General features: G+C 32.3%; 1 protein-coding gene across 2 annotated transcripts in view; it reads left to right on the top strand.

Annotated features, from left to right (window-relative positions):
• Positions 1-19,626, top strand: part of stol (voltage-dependent calcium channel subunit stolid) — a 119,886-nt gene that overhangs the window by 79,694 nt on the left and 20,566 nt on the right. For both annotated transcript variants that reach the window (XM_088263373.1, XM_088263374.1), the window contains exons 5-9: positions 9,902-10,121; positions 11,023-11,154; positions 12,281-12,558; positions 16,496-16,609; positions 19,124-19,316. In XM_088263373.1, the coding sequence (XP_088119499.1) occupies positions 9,902-10,121; positions 11,023-11,154; positions 12,281-12,558; positions 16,496-16,609; positions 19,124-19,316 (937 nt within the window). The remainder of the gene's footprint in view (positions 1-9,901; positions 10,122-11,022; positions 11,155-12,280; positions 12,559-16,495; positions 16,610-19,123; positions 19,317-19,626) is intronic.

Here is a 19,626-nt window from a genome sequence, read left to right on the forward strand (position 1 = left end):
ATGAAAATCGCCAGGTAATAGAATTTTTGGCTTGGAATTTTTTTTCTATATATTGGACTAGTTTTCCAGTAACAAAATAACGTAAACTTATAAAATGAACGAAATCCCAGCTGGCTACGGTCCAATATTATTCTCTGATACATGAATCTTGAAAACTTTTCTATGAAATTTACGTCTTCATATTGCGATAACACGGAATATAATGATTATATCTGTTTTATTTTAAATCTATAAACTTTATAATTTCATTTAATCAGATTCGTCCTTAGCAGTATGCAATGTGTGAACGCATAAGGCGTCACGTCCGATTTTTTAGTATTTATTTGTTAGGGTATAATAAAATAAAAAACTCAAAAGACATATTTATTTTTATCTCTGTAAGTGCCGAGTATGTATTATATTTGGAAATGTCAATGTAGTCAAACCATGAATCTCTGTGGGTGAAAAAACAGTACGTTGATTACTATGTACACTTCAAAAGCTGATTTATTATAATACGATATATTACTTACTGTCTGAACGTTGTAATTAAGCATTAGAGGTCTCATAAATTAGAATTTTTACGTCATCAAAATGACTTAAAATATTTTTTGTTTTATTACCAGGCCATTTAGAAGTAACACAAAAAGAAAATATAACATTATAGGGTTTAAAAAATGTTGTCTGTTGAAAAATGTTGATAAATAAAGGAGAAAATTTATCCAAGAAAAAAATCATTGATGCAGTATTTACATCCAAGTTTTATTTCACAATTATCTACTTTAAGTTTTTTTAAATGTTTTAATGACTAAATAACTATATATATTTGTAGTTACCGACATATCAGAACTGTCTGATAATGTCAAATAAAATAAATATGGATAAACTGTAGAGTTGTTATTTTATTACATAAAATTCAGTTCTACCAAGAAATGTCAATACAAAAATTACTAATATAATATACCATGGATATAATATACATTCATCGAAAACTATTATTATTATTTTATTACAGCGGTAAGTAAAAGTGAAATATCGAATAATAGATATTATTTCATTTTTATAAATAAAGAAATCGGTAGACATTATAATTAAGTTAAAATAAAATATTTATAGTGATTTTAAAACAAAGTTATATTTTAATTATAAACACCTTTGTTTATACATTTTAGGTCTGTTTATAACTGTCTATATAATCCTCTAACCGAAAGGAATAATAAAGCAGAAAGAGAAACAGCTTGGCCGAGACAGGATAATCTTCTCTAAATAATCCTTTCTTCAATATAAATCTCGGAAGTTTCGACAACAGATCTCTAGAAACGCAACAGTAAGATTCGATTCCAGTACAACATAAAAGATAAGGCATGTCTTAGGGAGCTTTATCTGAGGGCCGGGCCGATCTGCTTCGCTGTGTACCTAGCTATTAGGTACTGCTACAAGGATATATACTGGCTATACTTCTATCTTGTCTCTTGCGTTTCCCGTAGCACATCCTGATTTCCGTGTATCTTCTACTTCTATGCCGATTGACTTTCTGGATGTTACAAATTACAATGAACATATCGCTCACTCCTTTCAAGAACGCCATAAATCAAAAAACTTGATTTTTCAAGAGAACGTTTTTAAAGTTTCAAATAATAATACAATGTATTAAAAATAAATATCAAGCCACTTATTGAACGTTTTACTGTGCAACAGATCTTTTTAGGTAAAACCTGAAGGTTTTTTCTCCATTTGAAAAATATTTATTATATTTAAAAATATCATTAAACAATACCTTTTCTTCTAAATGCAAAAACAACACTTTCTGCCCTGTAGCGGGTAAATATTAAGTTAAAAATATGTCTCTTTTGCTAGAATATAGTACATTTTCTGGGCATTCCGAAAACATGCACAACTGAAAATTAACGATTTTTTATTTTTTATTTTCTTGAAAGGAGTGAGCGATATGTATGTACTTGGGATGTACTATTGTATAACGCTTGTGTTTCTCTAGGCATTATAATGTGTGGTCATGGAGAAAAGCCTGTAACTGAATTATTTTAATGGTTTACGATGAAACTACTTTTCTAATAGAAATTACATAATTGAATCAATTAATAATCGTTACAAATTTAGATTTTTTTCTCGTCATATCATATGTAATAATAATATGTCATTTAAGTCGTAGTAATAAAAAATCAAAACAAACATACAAACAAGAAAAAAAAAACTAACTTTGTACGATAAACACAAAAATATATAAATTTTAATGTTCAACGGCAAGTACCTTTGAATATACTAATGTAAAAAGGTGTTTAATGTGCCTATAAAAATTTTAAATGAAGTATTTAGGGACAATAAACCCTATTTTTTGTACTTTTTTTATCTATAAATTTAATAATACTTATTGCATGATTTAAAAAAGTATACGAGCAAAACTATAATTATAGAATATCAAAGATCAAATCTTTACAGCTTTACAATAAAATATTGACAAAAACATATTTTTTTATATAACACAAAAAAGTGCCTTTAACATTAGAAAAATCTTATGATCTACATATCGTAGTCATACAGGAGAAAGTGACCGAGTGCATTTTTTACAAAAACGTGATCATTGACTATTTGATATCTTACTAGCTTTGTATTGCCTGAAAAAAATCCCAAAGGATTTTATACTTGGAAGTATGATGTATTGACTTTTTAAAAATGACTAACGGCATTAATTATTTTTTTGCCCCGCAAAAGTGAGTTAAATGACCCTCCTGAACATTTTACGTTTTGTTAGTTGGTCACTTTCTGTACGACTACGATATGTAACATAACGACAACAAAAACAATAGCAACAGTATAAACGCATTTAAAGTTTTTTTTTTTTAATTCTGTAACTTTTGAAGAAGAAATCGAAATATTACTAAAAAAACTGAATTCGTTTCTGTTGTCTATGCACACGCGAGTACAGAATGTGCTACACACAAACGTATTTCATGTGTGAACATAATATAATATGACATGTAATAAGTCAAAGTGAAGTAATTTCGGAATTTCATAATAAATACGAAAAAAATAACAAAATTCCACCGGGGCCTCACATTATGATAAAGTCCTCCGCACCAGTTTAATAATGATTCTCGTATCCGTATATTCCGGCACAATGAGGTTTTCTATGAAAGGGCAATTTGTGCCGGTGCCCTTTCGCCATTACGTCAAGTATTATATGCGAAAAAACTTTATTGCCCATTAAGAATAAAAATATAAATTTTCTCACGGCCCCTTGTGGCTATATATTAAATATTCAAGACGGGAACGTTCCCGACCCCGGACCTTCGGTGAGGGGTGGGGGAGAGAGAAGAAGGAAAACATCCCTCCGTTGGAAATGCAAGGCTGCCGAAAAACACCTGGACTAACTGTTTATTAGAATGTAGGTAACTAAGAAGGCACTAAAAAGTTATGGAATCGGAAAGGGGTTGATTATTGCACGAACTGAAATGGGCTTTACTGAAAATGGCAATAAGATTTTACAGTTATTAAATCCTTAAGTGTACTTGGGCAACTCAGCCGAACCTCCAACTGCGAAATGCTTCGTTTTAAGAGTACGAAATATGTAGGCTAATTATTTTTTATAGATCTTCATAGAGATACGCCCAAGTTCAATGTCACAAAGTATGGTTTATTAATTAAAAACTGCTTCATTTTTTTTAAAGTAGATGTTCCATTGAAAAAAAAATCCGTATTTGATGCTCTTGAGTGTTGATCTGAAAAAAAGTGTTCTAGAAATTGTATGTGACAACGATCGTTCTCGTGCGAAGTTATTTTGTAGTATAACATTCAAAATATAAAATAATCGAAATTGAATGTCTTGATGAAGAAGCTGTTTGCTTCGAAACCGGCCGACGTTTTAATTAATTTATAATAAGATATACAGTCATTTTAAATGAAGTCATTTTACTAGCTCAAAATGCAAAATCACAAAATTAGTCCATTAATAAATATTGATTGTTTTTTAGTGTTTATAAAAAATTTCTTTGTGTGAGTAGACAATAATGAATTCTGTTCCAGCATAATAATTTTCAAATGAACTTCTTCTTTTCAGTTTAAAAATATCCCATAATAATCTCCATAATTTTTTTTAAATTAGTATAATTTTGTACGATAGCATAACGTATATGTAACGTAATATACTTACAATATGTTTTTGTCTAATATACTGAAGAAAAAAAAGTATATTGTATCATTACGTTAAAGAACTTTCCCTCGATCCACTAGTTTCATAATACCCAAAGGCATGTTATATTTCGTATTATGGTATGAAAATCACAGCTACAATACGGAAAGTTTTCCTATTTACGGTTTAAAATGCCCCCGAGGCCTCTTGTACTTTTCGTTTAATTAATTTTTAGCGGTTCACATTCTGCACATCTGTTCTCTAGTCTCTAGTCCCGTCCACTCTCTGTTAACTATTGCTAACCACCGCCATCTTCTAAACATTAAAGGCCAATCTCACTACACAGAGTGAAGGAAACTAGATTTATTAGGCGGCTGGCCTTGCCTTACTGAAGTAAACCCTTTTAACCAATATTCAAATATTTCGCTGGGATTTTACACTGGACTTTAACTGCTAGGCAAAAATGTTATATTTATTAACGAATTAATTTTGTTAATCAAATTTCTTCGGTTTATAGAATCTCAAATGTAACTGACCAATGTGGCTGAGAGTTTGTGTCCGTTAAAAAAAATGGTATGCAACTTTTTCGTCAAGAAAATAATCGAAAAATTATTGTGGAAAAATTATTTTTTCTATATTAAAATAAATTATCAACAAGCTGTACATTCCTCTTATTTTCCTCTATGAAACTTCTCCCATCGCGCTGGGCTTAGATTTATTTAGTATTCTGTGATGTTGTTCGAACTTTAGCACAGGTCGGTCCTTTCGCCGACTGTGACCCTATTCGCAACTAAATTGTATGAAAAAACTAATATATTTAGAAAACCCTCATTAGATATATCATTTGACCGTTATTATTATACACTTATTCTCTCTAGGATTGTTGTTATATCAAAATACACTATTTACTAAATCCGATGAAATAGAAAAAAACCCCATGAAATTATGTAAAATACCATAAAATTATTTTCTTAACAAGTAATTTAAAAAATGCTGCGTAATGATTTTAGACGTTTTATTTTTTTAATGATAAATATTTGTGTTTTTTTTTAATAATATACATTGATATTTCAATTTTATAGCCTTAAGCGGCCGATTGTAAAAAATAAGTTTCAAATTGTGATTGTGTGAGTGGGCTCGAATTTATAAGCTCTGACTAAAAACTCTTTATAGAGATTCTTACCACGGGACCACATTCGAGTAAAAAAATACTGGTTTTTGTTTAATTTAAATATCCACCCTGTACGTAGAAAACACATAATATATAAAAGGAAATTGTTATTCATATCGGGTTACTTCTTCTTGTAGGAAACAGCCTAACTCGGCCATCGTGCCAGAACTTTTGATAATAAATGTCATAAAGTTTATTCGCTTCCGTTTCCTCACTTATCCGTTAGCTCTAACTCTGTAGCACTATAACACTATAGCACTATACCAGTCTAAGGCCAGTTACAACTCTCCAACAGCAACGTGATACATTTGACTCTATGGTTGAAAATATCGTATTTTAATAATTTATGATATCATCATCAGATGTTTACATTTATATCTTTACAATTAGCATTTTAAACCAGACATTTTTTTTTCACTGAAAGGCCAGGTATACCCACGTACAGGTAATGCTATTGTGGGATCCTTTTTTGTATTGATATAATATAATATTTTTGTACTTGTAAATACATATATTGTGAAATAAAAAAAAAAATAATAAGTATGTATAAAAAGGTGAGCCGCTCATTTGAAACCTAAAAGTATGTAAGATAAAAGTTAAAATATATGAATACTATCTGTTTTAACGACTCTTTCGTGAATTTATTATGAAAGGATGGTGCTTGTAATAGTTTTCTTAAACATAGTCAAGAAAAAAATATTTGCCTTAAATCGTTAATTTTATTTTTGTTTTATTTTATTGAGGTAATCAAAATGGAATAAAACATTAAAAAAACGTAGAATAAAATGAAATACATATGCTTTGAAATTAAAATATGAACTGGTGTAATAAAAGTGTGTGTGTTTGTATGTGTGTGAGTGGGTTTACAAAAAAATAATAATCAACACCCAATTAAAAAATAAGTCCACTAAAACATAACAAGAGTGGCGTTCTTTTGTTTCGTTATCTTGTACATTGAAACTGCGGCATGGGCGAGGAGGATTTTCATCTGTTTTCCATATAAAGTGTACGTGAGTGGGCGCCGATGCGCCCCCCGGCGCAGTCGTGATGTGCCACCCCTGGCTTGCATATTGCCGGCTGCAATATACTCTGCGCGCACGTACGTCTCCGCAGGGGTAGTAAACTACTTGTCGCATGTTACATTCCGAAGGAATTTACATAATGCATGGCCATCTTTGTATGGAGTTTCTAATAAATTTCAAAGTACGCTCGCACACAGAATACGTTCAACAGTAAATTTTACTGTCACCAGTATTATTAATATGATACACATCGTCATATTAATAATAACAAGCTTATTTGCAAATAATATTAGCAAAAAGTTATCACACAATGTAGATATTAAGTAGGTTCAAAGAATAAGTTTGATTTGAAAAAAAGTTTTTTTTTTAAATTGACTAATCATTTTTTTTTGTTTTGGTCCCTTATTAAATTTAATGATGTAAAAAACTATTTTTTTTAAATATATATTAAATCGATGAAATTAACTAATGTGTCTTAAAACCATGTCTAAAATTTTAATATTGCTATTGCCACCTTGAATGTTTCAGTATGGCTTAAACTGATGTAGCATAGTCAAAAGTTATTTAAAAAGAATAGGCACAATTATATGACATAACGAGGTGAGGTATAAAATATTGAACGGCAGTTCAGAGTTTAGAAGAACGTAGAATTTCTTTCCTCGAGAATCAGCATACTTTGAATTTAATGGAAATAGCATTTATTCCTACGGGAAATTGCAAAATCGATGCGCGAGTAGTATTCGCTATAATGTAAGTAGGTCAGATGTTCCTCAGAGCAAGTCCCGCCTCATAGTTCCGTTTCCAAACACGTTACAATAGTTCAATATGGCCATACTGGAGAAATATGTCTTCTCGAAACTCGGAAATATTATGCTATGCCTACATTTTGTTACGTTTACCGTACACCTATACCCACGGTCTGCATACAAACAGTTACTTCTCAACTAGACAGACATTCTTTATAATTGCAGGCTTTCATGCACACTCCACAGTAATAAAGACGTTCTAGGCATTGAATACACGTTGCTTTTTTATCATCCTAAACAATACAAATATGACGTTTTGAAAGCAAAATATTGTTTCAAGAGTTTTTTCAATAACTTAATAGAGACTAATCTCTCGTGCTTGGAGAGGGACTTACACTTATTATTTATTTTTTATATTTATGAGTGATATTTTTTGTGTTTTTTTCGATTAATATGTAAATAAGTCATTAAATTTATTTTTAAACATTTTAATGTCTTCATTTTTTATATCTGTAGGAAGGTTATTGAAGTATTTGGTTCCTAAATATTAAAATTTCTGTTGGAATCGTTTGGTATTGTAAAATCATTTTGGTATCTCGAAGATGAACTTTCACGAAGGTGAATTTTTCACCGTCAAACAGTTGAAGAATGCTGTTTTTTTTTAAAAAAATGGTTTTGCCTATTGAGACTTGGAATGTTAAAAATAATCATTTTGTTAGATAGGTTTTGTTTAAAAATAAGATGCAAGAAACACGATATAACTAAAAAAAATACATATTCGAACACTGCAATACATCGTTCCGAACATTTTTGATTTGTTGCTGACGGATGTTAGAGGTCAAAATAAAATATGGAACACAGGCAAAATAAAGGAATGGGTAAATGATCAAGAGTTCATTTTATGAAAATTGTAAAATGTTTATATTCTTAATTTTTCTCTCTTTTTGTGTGTTAAAGTTAAAATGGTTAAAAACAATAAAAAAAATGTATTCAAAAAGAACTTCACCGACAAGACACAAAAGGTAGCTTGGTGGGTCTCTGCAATTATTTTTTTAAAAAATATGCTTAAAATTGTGATTTAAATAAATGTACACAATTTATGTTATGTTAATGTATTAGCACTGCTCGCAATGTCAACGGATAACTCCAAATAAAATTCCTCGCGTAATTTTATTTTGCATTTTTTAAATATTTTAATTTAAATGAGTAAAATACACTTAATTCATTAAAAATATTTAGAGCGGTAGAAGAGTCCTGAGAGCTCGAAAAGTTAGCTACTCACCTAGAAAATGTCGGGGTGATGTCGGTCGTTACAACTCAAACGGAAAGGGTTCTTTTTACGGTAGAGTTTAATTATTATTTTTTCTTGAATGTTTTTCGAAGATTTGTGGTAAAATTTATAAAATTTGTGAAATTAAACTAGAACTTTGTTTTTAACCACTTTTATTTTTGGTACTTTTCTCCAAGCGATTTTAACAAGAACCATGTCATTTTCAGGAATAAACATGTCTTGTCCTGCACAAGGTTCTCGTCGAAACCGGTTAGAGAAACGATACCAAAATGGTTAAAAACAACGTTTTATTTTATATTGTTAATTATCATACTTATATTAACATAACACTCTCTTTATCATTCATCGTTCACTTTGTGTAATACCACTTATTGAGTGGTATTACACAAAGCGAACGATGAACGATAAAAAGAGTTTTATATTACCCTACCATTAAGTTAACAACGTGCTTTTGATATATGCAAAATATTCTTATTTCTCATATTAATAGTATTGCTATCCTCTATAATATTTTCTTATCCCATTTGAACAGTGTCGGTCGATCGTTGTGATTCATGAGTGAAAATTGTAAGCAAAAATACTCGCTTACGGAACCGGTTGCAGACTTGATTTAACTAACTGAACTAACATCTTCATTGAAAACTGTCCCACCGCATTCCCAGATCTGATACATAAGCATCTAGGCTTCCTGACAGACCTTCTCTTGCAAAGCTATTTTTTGTTTGTTTTATTTATTTATTTATTTCAAAACATATAACATACATAAATCATATATACATATAATATTCCCGATGAGTAATTTCTATTTCTCATTTTGGGACATGGGATCAAGGTTAACAAGACTGGAACACAAATAATAAAGTAACATTTTTTTTTTAAATAACCAAAACTAATACTAATACATGGCAAAATAAAAAAAAACAAAAACAGGTATAATAAATAGGCACAAGAAGCATATTTTAAATAAATAAATGAGAAAACACAAGCATATTTAGAATAAACAAATAATAAAAATAATAAATCCCTTACCGCACCCCAATGGTGCATAGGGCACTGCTTCATATAAACGCAGTGTCATCTCGATCGATTACACACGAAGGAAAGGTGATCAGCCCTCCGCTTCAGGTACCAGTCCAGTGTAATATTGCATAAATTTAAGAGTGAAAAAATCACTTATATTTGTTAAACCCCCCTGGGTATCGAACCCGGGACCTCCAGAACGGTAGGCGAGCATGCTGACCGTTACGCTACGGAGGCGGACACGGATAAACAAATAAGAAAATATAAAAAAATGAGAAAATATAACAAATGAGAAAATATAAACAACATAAGGTAAAAACAAAATAAGAAAGTATGACTAATCACTACATATATATCTTTCCATAATGTACCTTCTCAGATCATTTATTTTGGATCCCCGAATGGGTTTTATTTTATATATGTCAGGCTGCTTTTATATTGCGAAATTTATATAAAATGTGAAACAAAATTACAAACTAATATCTTCATACGAGTTTGTGTCTAATATACGAGCTCGCGTTGCAGAGGATCATGGACTCGGCGGAGCAGGCGGCGCTGCCGGGCGGCGCGCGCGCGGCGTCCGCGCAGTACTACGACGCGCGGCGCCTCAACGTGTTCGGGCCGGACGGCCGGCCCGCGGAGGGCTCGCGGCGCCTGCACCTCGCGCCGAGCCGCCACTTCGACCACCTGTCCGTCAACGCCTCGCACAGCGCCATCCTCGTGCCGCCCTTCGTGGACGAATACGGTCAGTAACCACTGCCATTTCATTTATCACGAACGACAGTAAATCATTTGAGTAGCAAAAAATATTTTAAAAATTGGTTATTGTTATAGCCTGACAGTTCATAAGCCCTGTAAATACCCAGACTTTAGACTTCTATATTATCTATGTTAAGATGTTATTTTTTTTTAAATAACTCCTAAATGGATAAAAACCAGATTTGTGAACAAGTGAAAATTGACATACTCAAAATGTTGAAAAAAAAATTAGAATTTGAAAATCACAATATTTAATTTTTGAATTAGTATTAAATATTTTAATTTTAAATATATACAATTTATCAGACGCACGCTAAAATTTAATTTTTGATGTATATATATATATATATATATATATATATATATATATATATATATATATATATATATATATATATATATATATATATATATATATATATATATATATATATATATATATATATATATATATTTATTTATTGTGTGTGTGAAATACGAATTAGTTCATAGATAAATCGAAAACTAATCAACGTCCCTGATATTGTTTGACATTACACTAACATGTTTTCTTCCATTTACTCTTTTGCGAGTCGGTGGAACTAAACTACCCAATCGTATTTACGCCATTAATCTAATGAAAATCGACAAAAATGGCAAAACCACAATAGAAAAGAACGATTTCCAAGCAATTTGGGGACTTACGAAACAATATTTTACTGTACACATCTCCACATCGCCAAGTACGCTGAAACTTCTTTTATATCTTCTAGCCAATAACATAAGTAAATATTCGATATCCATTCCGTTTTTTTTTTAACAATACAAAAAGCGTTAAGAATTTTTCATGATATAATTGTATGGTTTTAAAATGCGTTTTTTTTTAAGTATTATTTTTTTGTTGCCAGATTCTGAAGTGCAAAACCAGATAGCATGGTCAGAGCACCTGGATCCGCTATTCGCCAATAACTACGAGAGTGATCCTGCATTATCCTGGCAGTACTTTGGTAGCTCAACCGGATTCCTCAGACGATTTCCAGGTAAAGATTCATATACACTATTAGTACTAAGCTGTAAAAGAGAGTGGCCATTTACACGATACATTTTTATATGCCTCTATGTGATCTGGATCACCTAAGTTCATTTAAGAATTCTTTTAAATATGGGATATGACTTCTTAACTAACAGTTTGCTTACGATTAAATAAGTAAAACGAGCACATTAAAAAGAGCAATAAAAATATATTGTGGAGAAACACGTTAATGTTACAAAAAATAAGTTTTTATCGGGTACCTTTTAATGGACATTATCTGTTTATTTAAGCTTCTCAAAAAAAGTAAAATTGCTTGTACAAAGAAAACAAATTAAATCGCTGAACGCATTTTGGCGCATGACTCTGCATTAGTGGGAGGAATGATTACCAGTCCCTAATTTGAGAACCAATGATCGAAAGCAAATAATTCAAAATTAGTTTATAATTTATATATCTAATAAAAAAGTGGTACCCAACATATGAAATAACTCACTGTATATAAAAACAGTAATATAATACATAACTAACTAACTAACTATAATATAATACAGTGTATAAATTAATGTTTAGTGCATCATATATCAGTAATGACAGTAGTTTGAAAATGCCGTAACAAGGCGAAACAATCGTCACAAATTTTATTTTTATGTTCTTTTAATAATAAAATACAATTTAGCAGACTCAGACTAAAAATCTGTGTTTGATTTTAATATTTGATATATAAATAAAAATGGAGTTCTACAAATTAAACGTCAAATCTATAAAAAAAATCTTACAATTGCCGGGAATCGAACCAGTAATAATAATTAATAAGTAATAAAAAATAAAAATGAAATGAGATGATTGAAATGATTTTCATCTCACCAATAGATGTCTCTAGTGAAGTTCTAGTGATTCAAGAACAATGTTTAAAAATTGGTTCATATATAAAGAACTTCCAAGAATTTGAGTAGTGTGGTTGTCAATAATGGGTAAAATTGGTGAATGTTACACGTGTGTAAAGTGATCACTTAAACCGGCCTATGACGGTCGTCACCCCCGTAAATGCCCCTAATTCCATATTCTTCTTCATCTTTGATGATATGTAAATAAAAATAATAATATGAAATAATTGTATTATTTGTTCCTTGCAGCCATTTCGTGGCCGCCCGAGGACGGGCGGTCGCACCACGCGCGCGACTTCTACGACTTCCGCGCGTCGGCCTGGTTCGTGGAGGCCGCCACGTCCCCCAAGGACGTGGTGATCCTGCTGGACAGCTCGGCGGCGGCGGCGGGCCACCGCGGCGCGCTAGCCAGAGCCACCGCGGCGGCCATCCTCGACTCGCTCGGCCCCAACGACTTCGTCAACATATTCACCTTCAGCGACGTCACGGAGGAGCTGCTGCCGTGCTTCAAGAACATTCTAGTGCAGGTTCGTGGCACTTCACTGCACTACTAGTGGAATTCGAATAGACACGTCTTCACTTGCGATTCACTTCAATTATTAGGGTGTCTAAGAAAACGGTATTCTTTCATCTTATCTTTTAAAATCACGTCGGCTGTCTAAACTTTAAACACAGTAAGGGACATTTTTTTGTAGTAGGTACGTTTTTTTTTGCATTTTTGGACTACGTAGATTCTACTTAGTCCAAAAATGCAAAAAAAAGTACTACAAAAAAAATTCCCTTACTGTGTTTTGAGTTTGGACAGCTGACGTGTTTTCACGGTGTGTTTTTCAGGAGAAAAATGATAATTATATAAAAATAATGATAATTATTTCTACAATTTAGTCGTCAATAACGAATTATTACAATTAAAATTTTACTATGTTTTTATGATTTTTCATTTTATAATTAAAATATAACTTTGTTTTAAACTCGCTATAAATATTTTATTATAACTTAATTATTATGTCTACCGGTTTCGAAGCTAACCGCTTCTTTTTCAAGACTGATCAATGCTGATTAATAGTATTAATCAGACTTCAAAAAGAAGCAGTTAGTCTCAAAACCGGTAGATATTATAATTAAGTTGAAATAGAATATTTATAGTGATTTTAAAACAAAGTTTTAAATTTAATTCTACAGTGGAAAATCACAAAGTTATTTCTTCAAATTTAAATTTTAAATCATTATTAAACTTTAATTTTTCCTTAAAGCGAACCTCTAATTTGACAGCTTTATAATTTGCAATTACAATGAAAATAATAATTGTAATTTGTATCTAAACAATCGGTGAAAATTATGTAGTCATCGATATAAAATAATAATGTTCATAGTTTTATACAAAGAAATAAAAAACTTTTCGTGCTATTATTTAAAACATGAAAATGAGTCCTTTGCGATATAATGAAAATTGAGTTTTATTATTTATTGATTCGGCATTAACTTTGTGGAATGGCATGTTAATTATCTTAAAAATGACACACTTGTATAATACCACTTATTGAGTATTATTTCATTACCCACAACTAGTTTCGAAAATTACGGTTGTTTTCATTGACAGGTGATAACAAAATGTTTTTATAGTCACCTGTCGATGACAACAACTGTAGTTTTCGAAACTAATAATTATAATAATAAAACCCTTATCCGCACCCCAATGGTGCATAGGGCACTGCGTCATATAAACGCAGTGTTATCTTGATCGTTTTACACATGAAGGAAAGGTGATCAGCCCTCCGCTTCAGGTACCAGTCCAGGGTAATATTGAATAAATATGACAGTGAAAAAATCACTTATATTTATTTTACCCCCCTTGGGAATCGAACCCGGGACCTCCAGAACGGTAGACGAGCGTGATGACCATTACACTACGGAGGCGGATATTTCGAAACTAGTCGTGTGTAATGAAATGAAATGAAAGTAAGTGGTTATTATACAAGTGTTTAATTTTTAAAATAATCAAAATGGAGTTTGTTGGGATGTTTTTTTCACTTTTTGATGGAAACAGTTTGGAGTAATATTCTTATAATCCGTCAAATTTTGGGCCAAAAAATGATGGTTAAAATAATAATAAGACGGTAGTTTCTCTAATCTTGTCTGAAACTTTGTTCATAAACATATTATTTTGCAAATCCGTTTCTTCCTCCCGCCACCCTCAATCTGCTCCCTCTGTCTAACCCTTTCATCTGGATTACATCCTTCTTATGAAAAAAAAACTTTTCCAGACTCCGATCCGAAGTCAGCCAGGTGTGGTCTCTGATATGTTTGTAGTGCCTACTTTTCGTGCTCCAATCCGAGCAACTGTACGCCCAATATTATAGTTTCGCAAGTAATTTTATTCACATGATACACTTAAGCCAAGAAAACTTTAATGTTTTTGTTAACACACATTTTTATTTATTAAATATCTGGTTATGATTTGTAATATTAGCTAGTAGGTAGGTACTAGCCACTCGTAAGTGCTTAGGAAATTATATGTACCTAATATTAAATTTCAACTGACAATATATAATAAATAAATATTAAAATGGAAGTTGTTTTGATAATATACTTCAGTAATAGCGATATTTTAATATTTTTATTATTAATAGTATTCTTTTTTAATAAAACATTTGTTTTAAAAAGGAGTCTAAAAGAGTTTAAATTGACATAAACTAAATAGCTTGCAGGAAGAAAATACTATTTTTTTCACTACGCAACGGACTGAGATTTTGACTAAATTCAACCAATTTTGTTTTATTTTAAATTTATTTATGGTATATTTTCCCAACAGTAGAATACATAATAAATAGTATGTCTTCAAGAGGGTACTAGATACCCTAGGAGATACTAGAATGCTCAACATATTATATTTTTCTACTTTCTCTGAATATTCTGTTTTCATTGCGGTTTCCTTCCTTCTGTCGACGAGAAATTTTGGACCAGAAAAGGTTGTGAACCTTCGGATTATAGGAACCACAGACTTTCATTTAGATCAGCGGTCGTCACACTTTTCTGGTCAAGGGCCACATGGGACAATGTGAGGTATCACTGCGGGCCGCACACTTATGAATTGGGTATTATGTACGATAGTCGACTGTTACATGCTAGGTTCCAGCTCAAAGCTCCTATACGTACTCCTAGCCAACCCCTACCCCTATCTAGGCATTTGCAGGGCTTATGACCTGTCATTGGCTGGTTTAAGTGGCCACTTGATGCTTTTCCCTGAAATAAATTAAAAATATTCTTTGTCTCTATCGAGATTTTAATTACTCAAAATATTGTAAAAATAAAGTTAGTCGCAGTGCTGAAACAGTCAAAGATAATCTCTGTCTTAACTTAAAACAAATATTAATATCGCGTCATGTCAATTGAAAATGTAATTTAGAGTAACATCCGCAATTATCCGAATCATTTTTTTTTACCGAATTCGGATACGGATATTTTTTTTTATTTCGGATATCCGAAAGATTTGGATATGGGTAAAGATATCTGTATCATCCCTGATAAAAAAAGAAAGAAAAAACAGTTTATTATTCAAGATTTTTATTCGAATTACAAACATATTTTTGCTTTTTCTTGCTCTTCTTATTCCCAAATTCCCGTCCCGCGTAAGTAATTTTATTAAGTACCTACCTAACTTTACATGCAAAATCGGTTTTGGTAGTCATTATTCATTTTTGTCTACTAAAATTGTTTGCTATATCGCGGGCCGCACAAATATCTGCCGCGGGCCGCATGCGGCCCGCGGGTTGCAGTTTGACGACCAAGGATTTAGATTGTTATCATGTGAATATAAAAGTTAAACATTTGTTAATGACCACTTTTTGAGTGTATTAATGTAAACATGACTAGTTTCGAGAACTACAGATGTACTTTCACGTATTTATGAGAACATCTGAAGTTCTCGAAACAAGTAGTGTAAATTAACTAACTAATTACCCATCACGCCGATTCGCCGCAGAGGTAGGCAGAGAGAATAGAACGCCACACTAATCTGTCTTTGCAAGCAATATTTTCCTCTTCCACATTCATGCATCTCCTCACACATACCCATCGATTATTCCGACTTGATCGTGCCAAGTTTTCTTCGGTTTTCCTCTGCTTTTATTACCAACCACAATCGCCGCATAAATTTGTTTTGGTATTCATTTTTCACATTAATATACTCGAAAAGTGATCTAATACAAGTGTTTTATTTTCATAGTTAAATTATTATGTTATTCCACAAAGTTAATGCCAAATCAATTAATAATAGATTATTATCATTCGTCCATATTATATCAACGGAATACATAAAATGAATCTTATTTTATATTTTCTTGGAAATCAAAACTTTTATTTAAAACAAATAAAAAAAGGTTCGTTCCAAATAACTCTGTATCATCATTTTGACAAATGGTCGCTTACCAACGACACATATTGAATTTACCATTTTTTTCGTAGGCTACTCCGGAAAATGTACGAGAGTTGAAATATGCACTGCAAAGCAGTCCAGAAACGAATAACGAAGCCAACTTCACAGCAGCACTCACCGTGGCATTTGAAATCCTACACAAGGTATTTATACTAATAATTCATACTTTTATTTACCGACTGTACTAATGTTTCGTCTTCATGCCTACCACAGTAAATACGCGAGCTAGAATAACTGAATAAATTATATACCTACCTCCTATTCCTATAACCGAGAATTTTGATCTGACTTGACAGCTTCATTTCCTTACTGAGCGGTTGATCCTTTCAAAAATTTGCCCATTTATCCATTTCAACTTTCTGTTGTTTCCGATACTCGTTCCATAACCATTTTTAAAATTCCATAGACTAAAAAAATATTTCTTTCCACGGAGTAGGGAGTACCTACTCCTTTCAAAGCAAGATGATGTGTTAAAATTCAAATTGAAATAGAATAGTAAATAAAGGTAGTGTTTTCATACGTATTTCTACAAAATGGAATTCATTTCCTTTTTATCATTCCTTCCTTTGCGTTTTATGTTTTATGTCTCCGAACACAAGCTGTTCGCGCTGCTATAAATACTGAAACAGCTTCCAAGTACACGGTGAAACAGAGCAGAGAAAAAGATAAATAAAATAAGATTTACAAGAAGCAGAAGTAGGTCTCCCAACATGGAAGTCTGCATGCAAAGGGGAAAGATAATTCCCACACATTTTCATTGGGTACCTACATAACCTGTTCATTTGTTTACTTGTTAGAGAGCTAAGTAGGTATTTTCTTATTTTAAATTTCAGTGAATGTATTGCTTTTGTAAAAATTATCTCTTATAAAGTAGAGATAAAGATTTTTGAATACTGTTGAAACGGTCACTATTTCTATTCCCACTTATTTTTATCATAAAACTCATTTCCACAAAAGAGGTAGAAGTAATTCATTAGTGTCATTGAAAAATTGAACTACAATCTCGAATGTTTTTTGCAGATACTTTGTGGTAAATTTTATAAAACACTCTCCATATCATTCATCGTTCACATTGTGTAATACCACTATTATAAAAGTGGTATTACACAAAGTGAACTATGAAATCATATGAAGAGTGTTATTTTACCATATCACAGAGTTAACAATGCTTTAATATACAATAAAAGAAAATCTTTAAATATAAAACTAAAACTTTGTTTAAAATTTAGATTTTATGAATGAAATAAAATGTGAAAATTATATATTTAAGCGTTTATAGACATCCTAAGTATATAATCGAATTATTATATTATAATATTATTATTACCTACGCTCGACTTTGGAGTAAGTCGGTAGATCCGAAGGTTTTACAAGTTCCATACGCAGGGAAAAGTTTAGACTAATGTTTTAGCTACAGGCTATAGGCGCTAAGGTACTGGGGTAGGTACTTACCTATCTACGCGCAGATAGGTCTCGGCAGGCGACCTACCTACGCTCAGTAATGGACCCGTCCGACACGTGAGCGCCAAGGACGCGGCCCAAGGACGGGCGGCGCGGCGGCGGGAAAACACAAAAGGCGGGACGACGTTTATTAGAAATTTATCGAATATTCTATCCGGTGATTATGCGAAACGAATCTCGGATAAGGACATTTTGTTTATGGCTTTACATTTTATTCCGTTATTATTTTTAAGACACACGGATATACGACACGGAGGGGACAATTTAAAATGAATTCACGCACCAATATGTGTGTAATAAAAATAATATGAGCATAAAATGTTTTAATATATTTTTATGTGTTTCAAGGAAACTTGTGTGTATAATGTAGGTTCATACAATTATATAAATAAAAATGTAATGTATGTTTATTACATACAAATCTCAAACCTCCTTAAGTTATTTCTTTGAAATTTTGATACAACATTCGAATACGCGCGTATTTTTATGTACACCTGTGACTACCTACATTTTTTGACCTGTGATAGGCATGCTTTTTTAAAGTTTTTTTTACTGCAATAGCGCCACCATCTTTTGAATGTTACAGCGATATACGCAATACTAAATATTGTTAATGGCGGACGGCGTGCTTTTTGACAGCTTTCAGCAATTTTAGTATACACATAAGGAAAACATAAGCATTAAAACGGTTAATATTTTCATGCTCTGCGAGTATTGTAAAATTAAATATTAATATATTTCTTTCTTTTCCATTTAACTAGACTCACAGCAGCTTGTAGCCGAGTACAGCTAGTATTAAAAGAATATATAAATGTATAATTTCCTTACACACATTTCAAAACGGAAAAAGTGCAGAGAATCGTTGAAAAGAGACCGTCAAAAGTTGTTTTTTTTTGTTTTCTTAAAAAAAAATCTTCTTTAATTTAATTGTTTTACTGCTGAAATGATTTCTTTGAAGAAATCTTTTTTGCGAAAATGGTTCATTTAAAATTAAGTGGATTGAAGTGGGATAAAAGAGGGTTTATAAAAAAAAATGCATTTTTATCTTGTCGGTATTTCGACTCCGAAAAACATCGGTATATCGACGTTTTTTAAAATATACAAGAGTCAATATATTGCTTCTCAGCAGTCAAACGGTTAAAGAATATTCAGATTCGGCGCCTAAAAGGTGGTATGCTCGTATTTGCCTGTTGCAGTACAACCGCACCGGGCAGGGCTGCCAGTGCAACCAGGCCACCATGCTGATAGCGGGCGGCGCGACCGGCGCGCCCCGCGACGTGTTCCGCGCGCACAACTGGCCGCACATGCCCGTGCGCGTGTTCACCTACCTGGCGGGCAGCGACGCACCGGGCGCCGCGCACATGCAGTGGATCGCGTGCTCCAACAAAGGTGACCTATCTCTATACCTCATTCATGTTCAAGGCTACAGCCATCTCAGGATGCCTGTAACATTATATATGGACAAACCCCTGCATGAAGATCGGCAGCTCCCAGGCAGACCAGAGATGAATTGACAGCTGAGAATCGACATCGCACGAGGCTAATCCCTCTTAATAACAGCCCACAAGGCCTACACCAAGAAGAATAAGGAGTATTACAAATATCAAACATAAGAAGGCATTAAAAGCTAGCATCGATGATAAACTGTTTACGACCCTAAAATTCATCTCTTTCCGTGCCGTAGAACGGGTAAGAGGGG

Source organism: Brachycentrus maculatus, unplaced genomic scaffold, assembly GCF_059751285.1.
Source record: "Brachycentrus maculatus isolate JH-2025_06_01 unplaced genomic scaffold, ASM5975128v1 h1tg000199l, whole genome shotgun sequence".
Classification (NCBI taxonomy): Eukaryota; Metazoa; Arthropoda; class Insecta; order Trichoptera; family Brachycentridae; genus Brachycentrus; species Brachycentrus maculatus.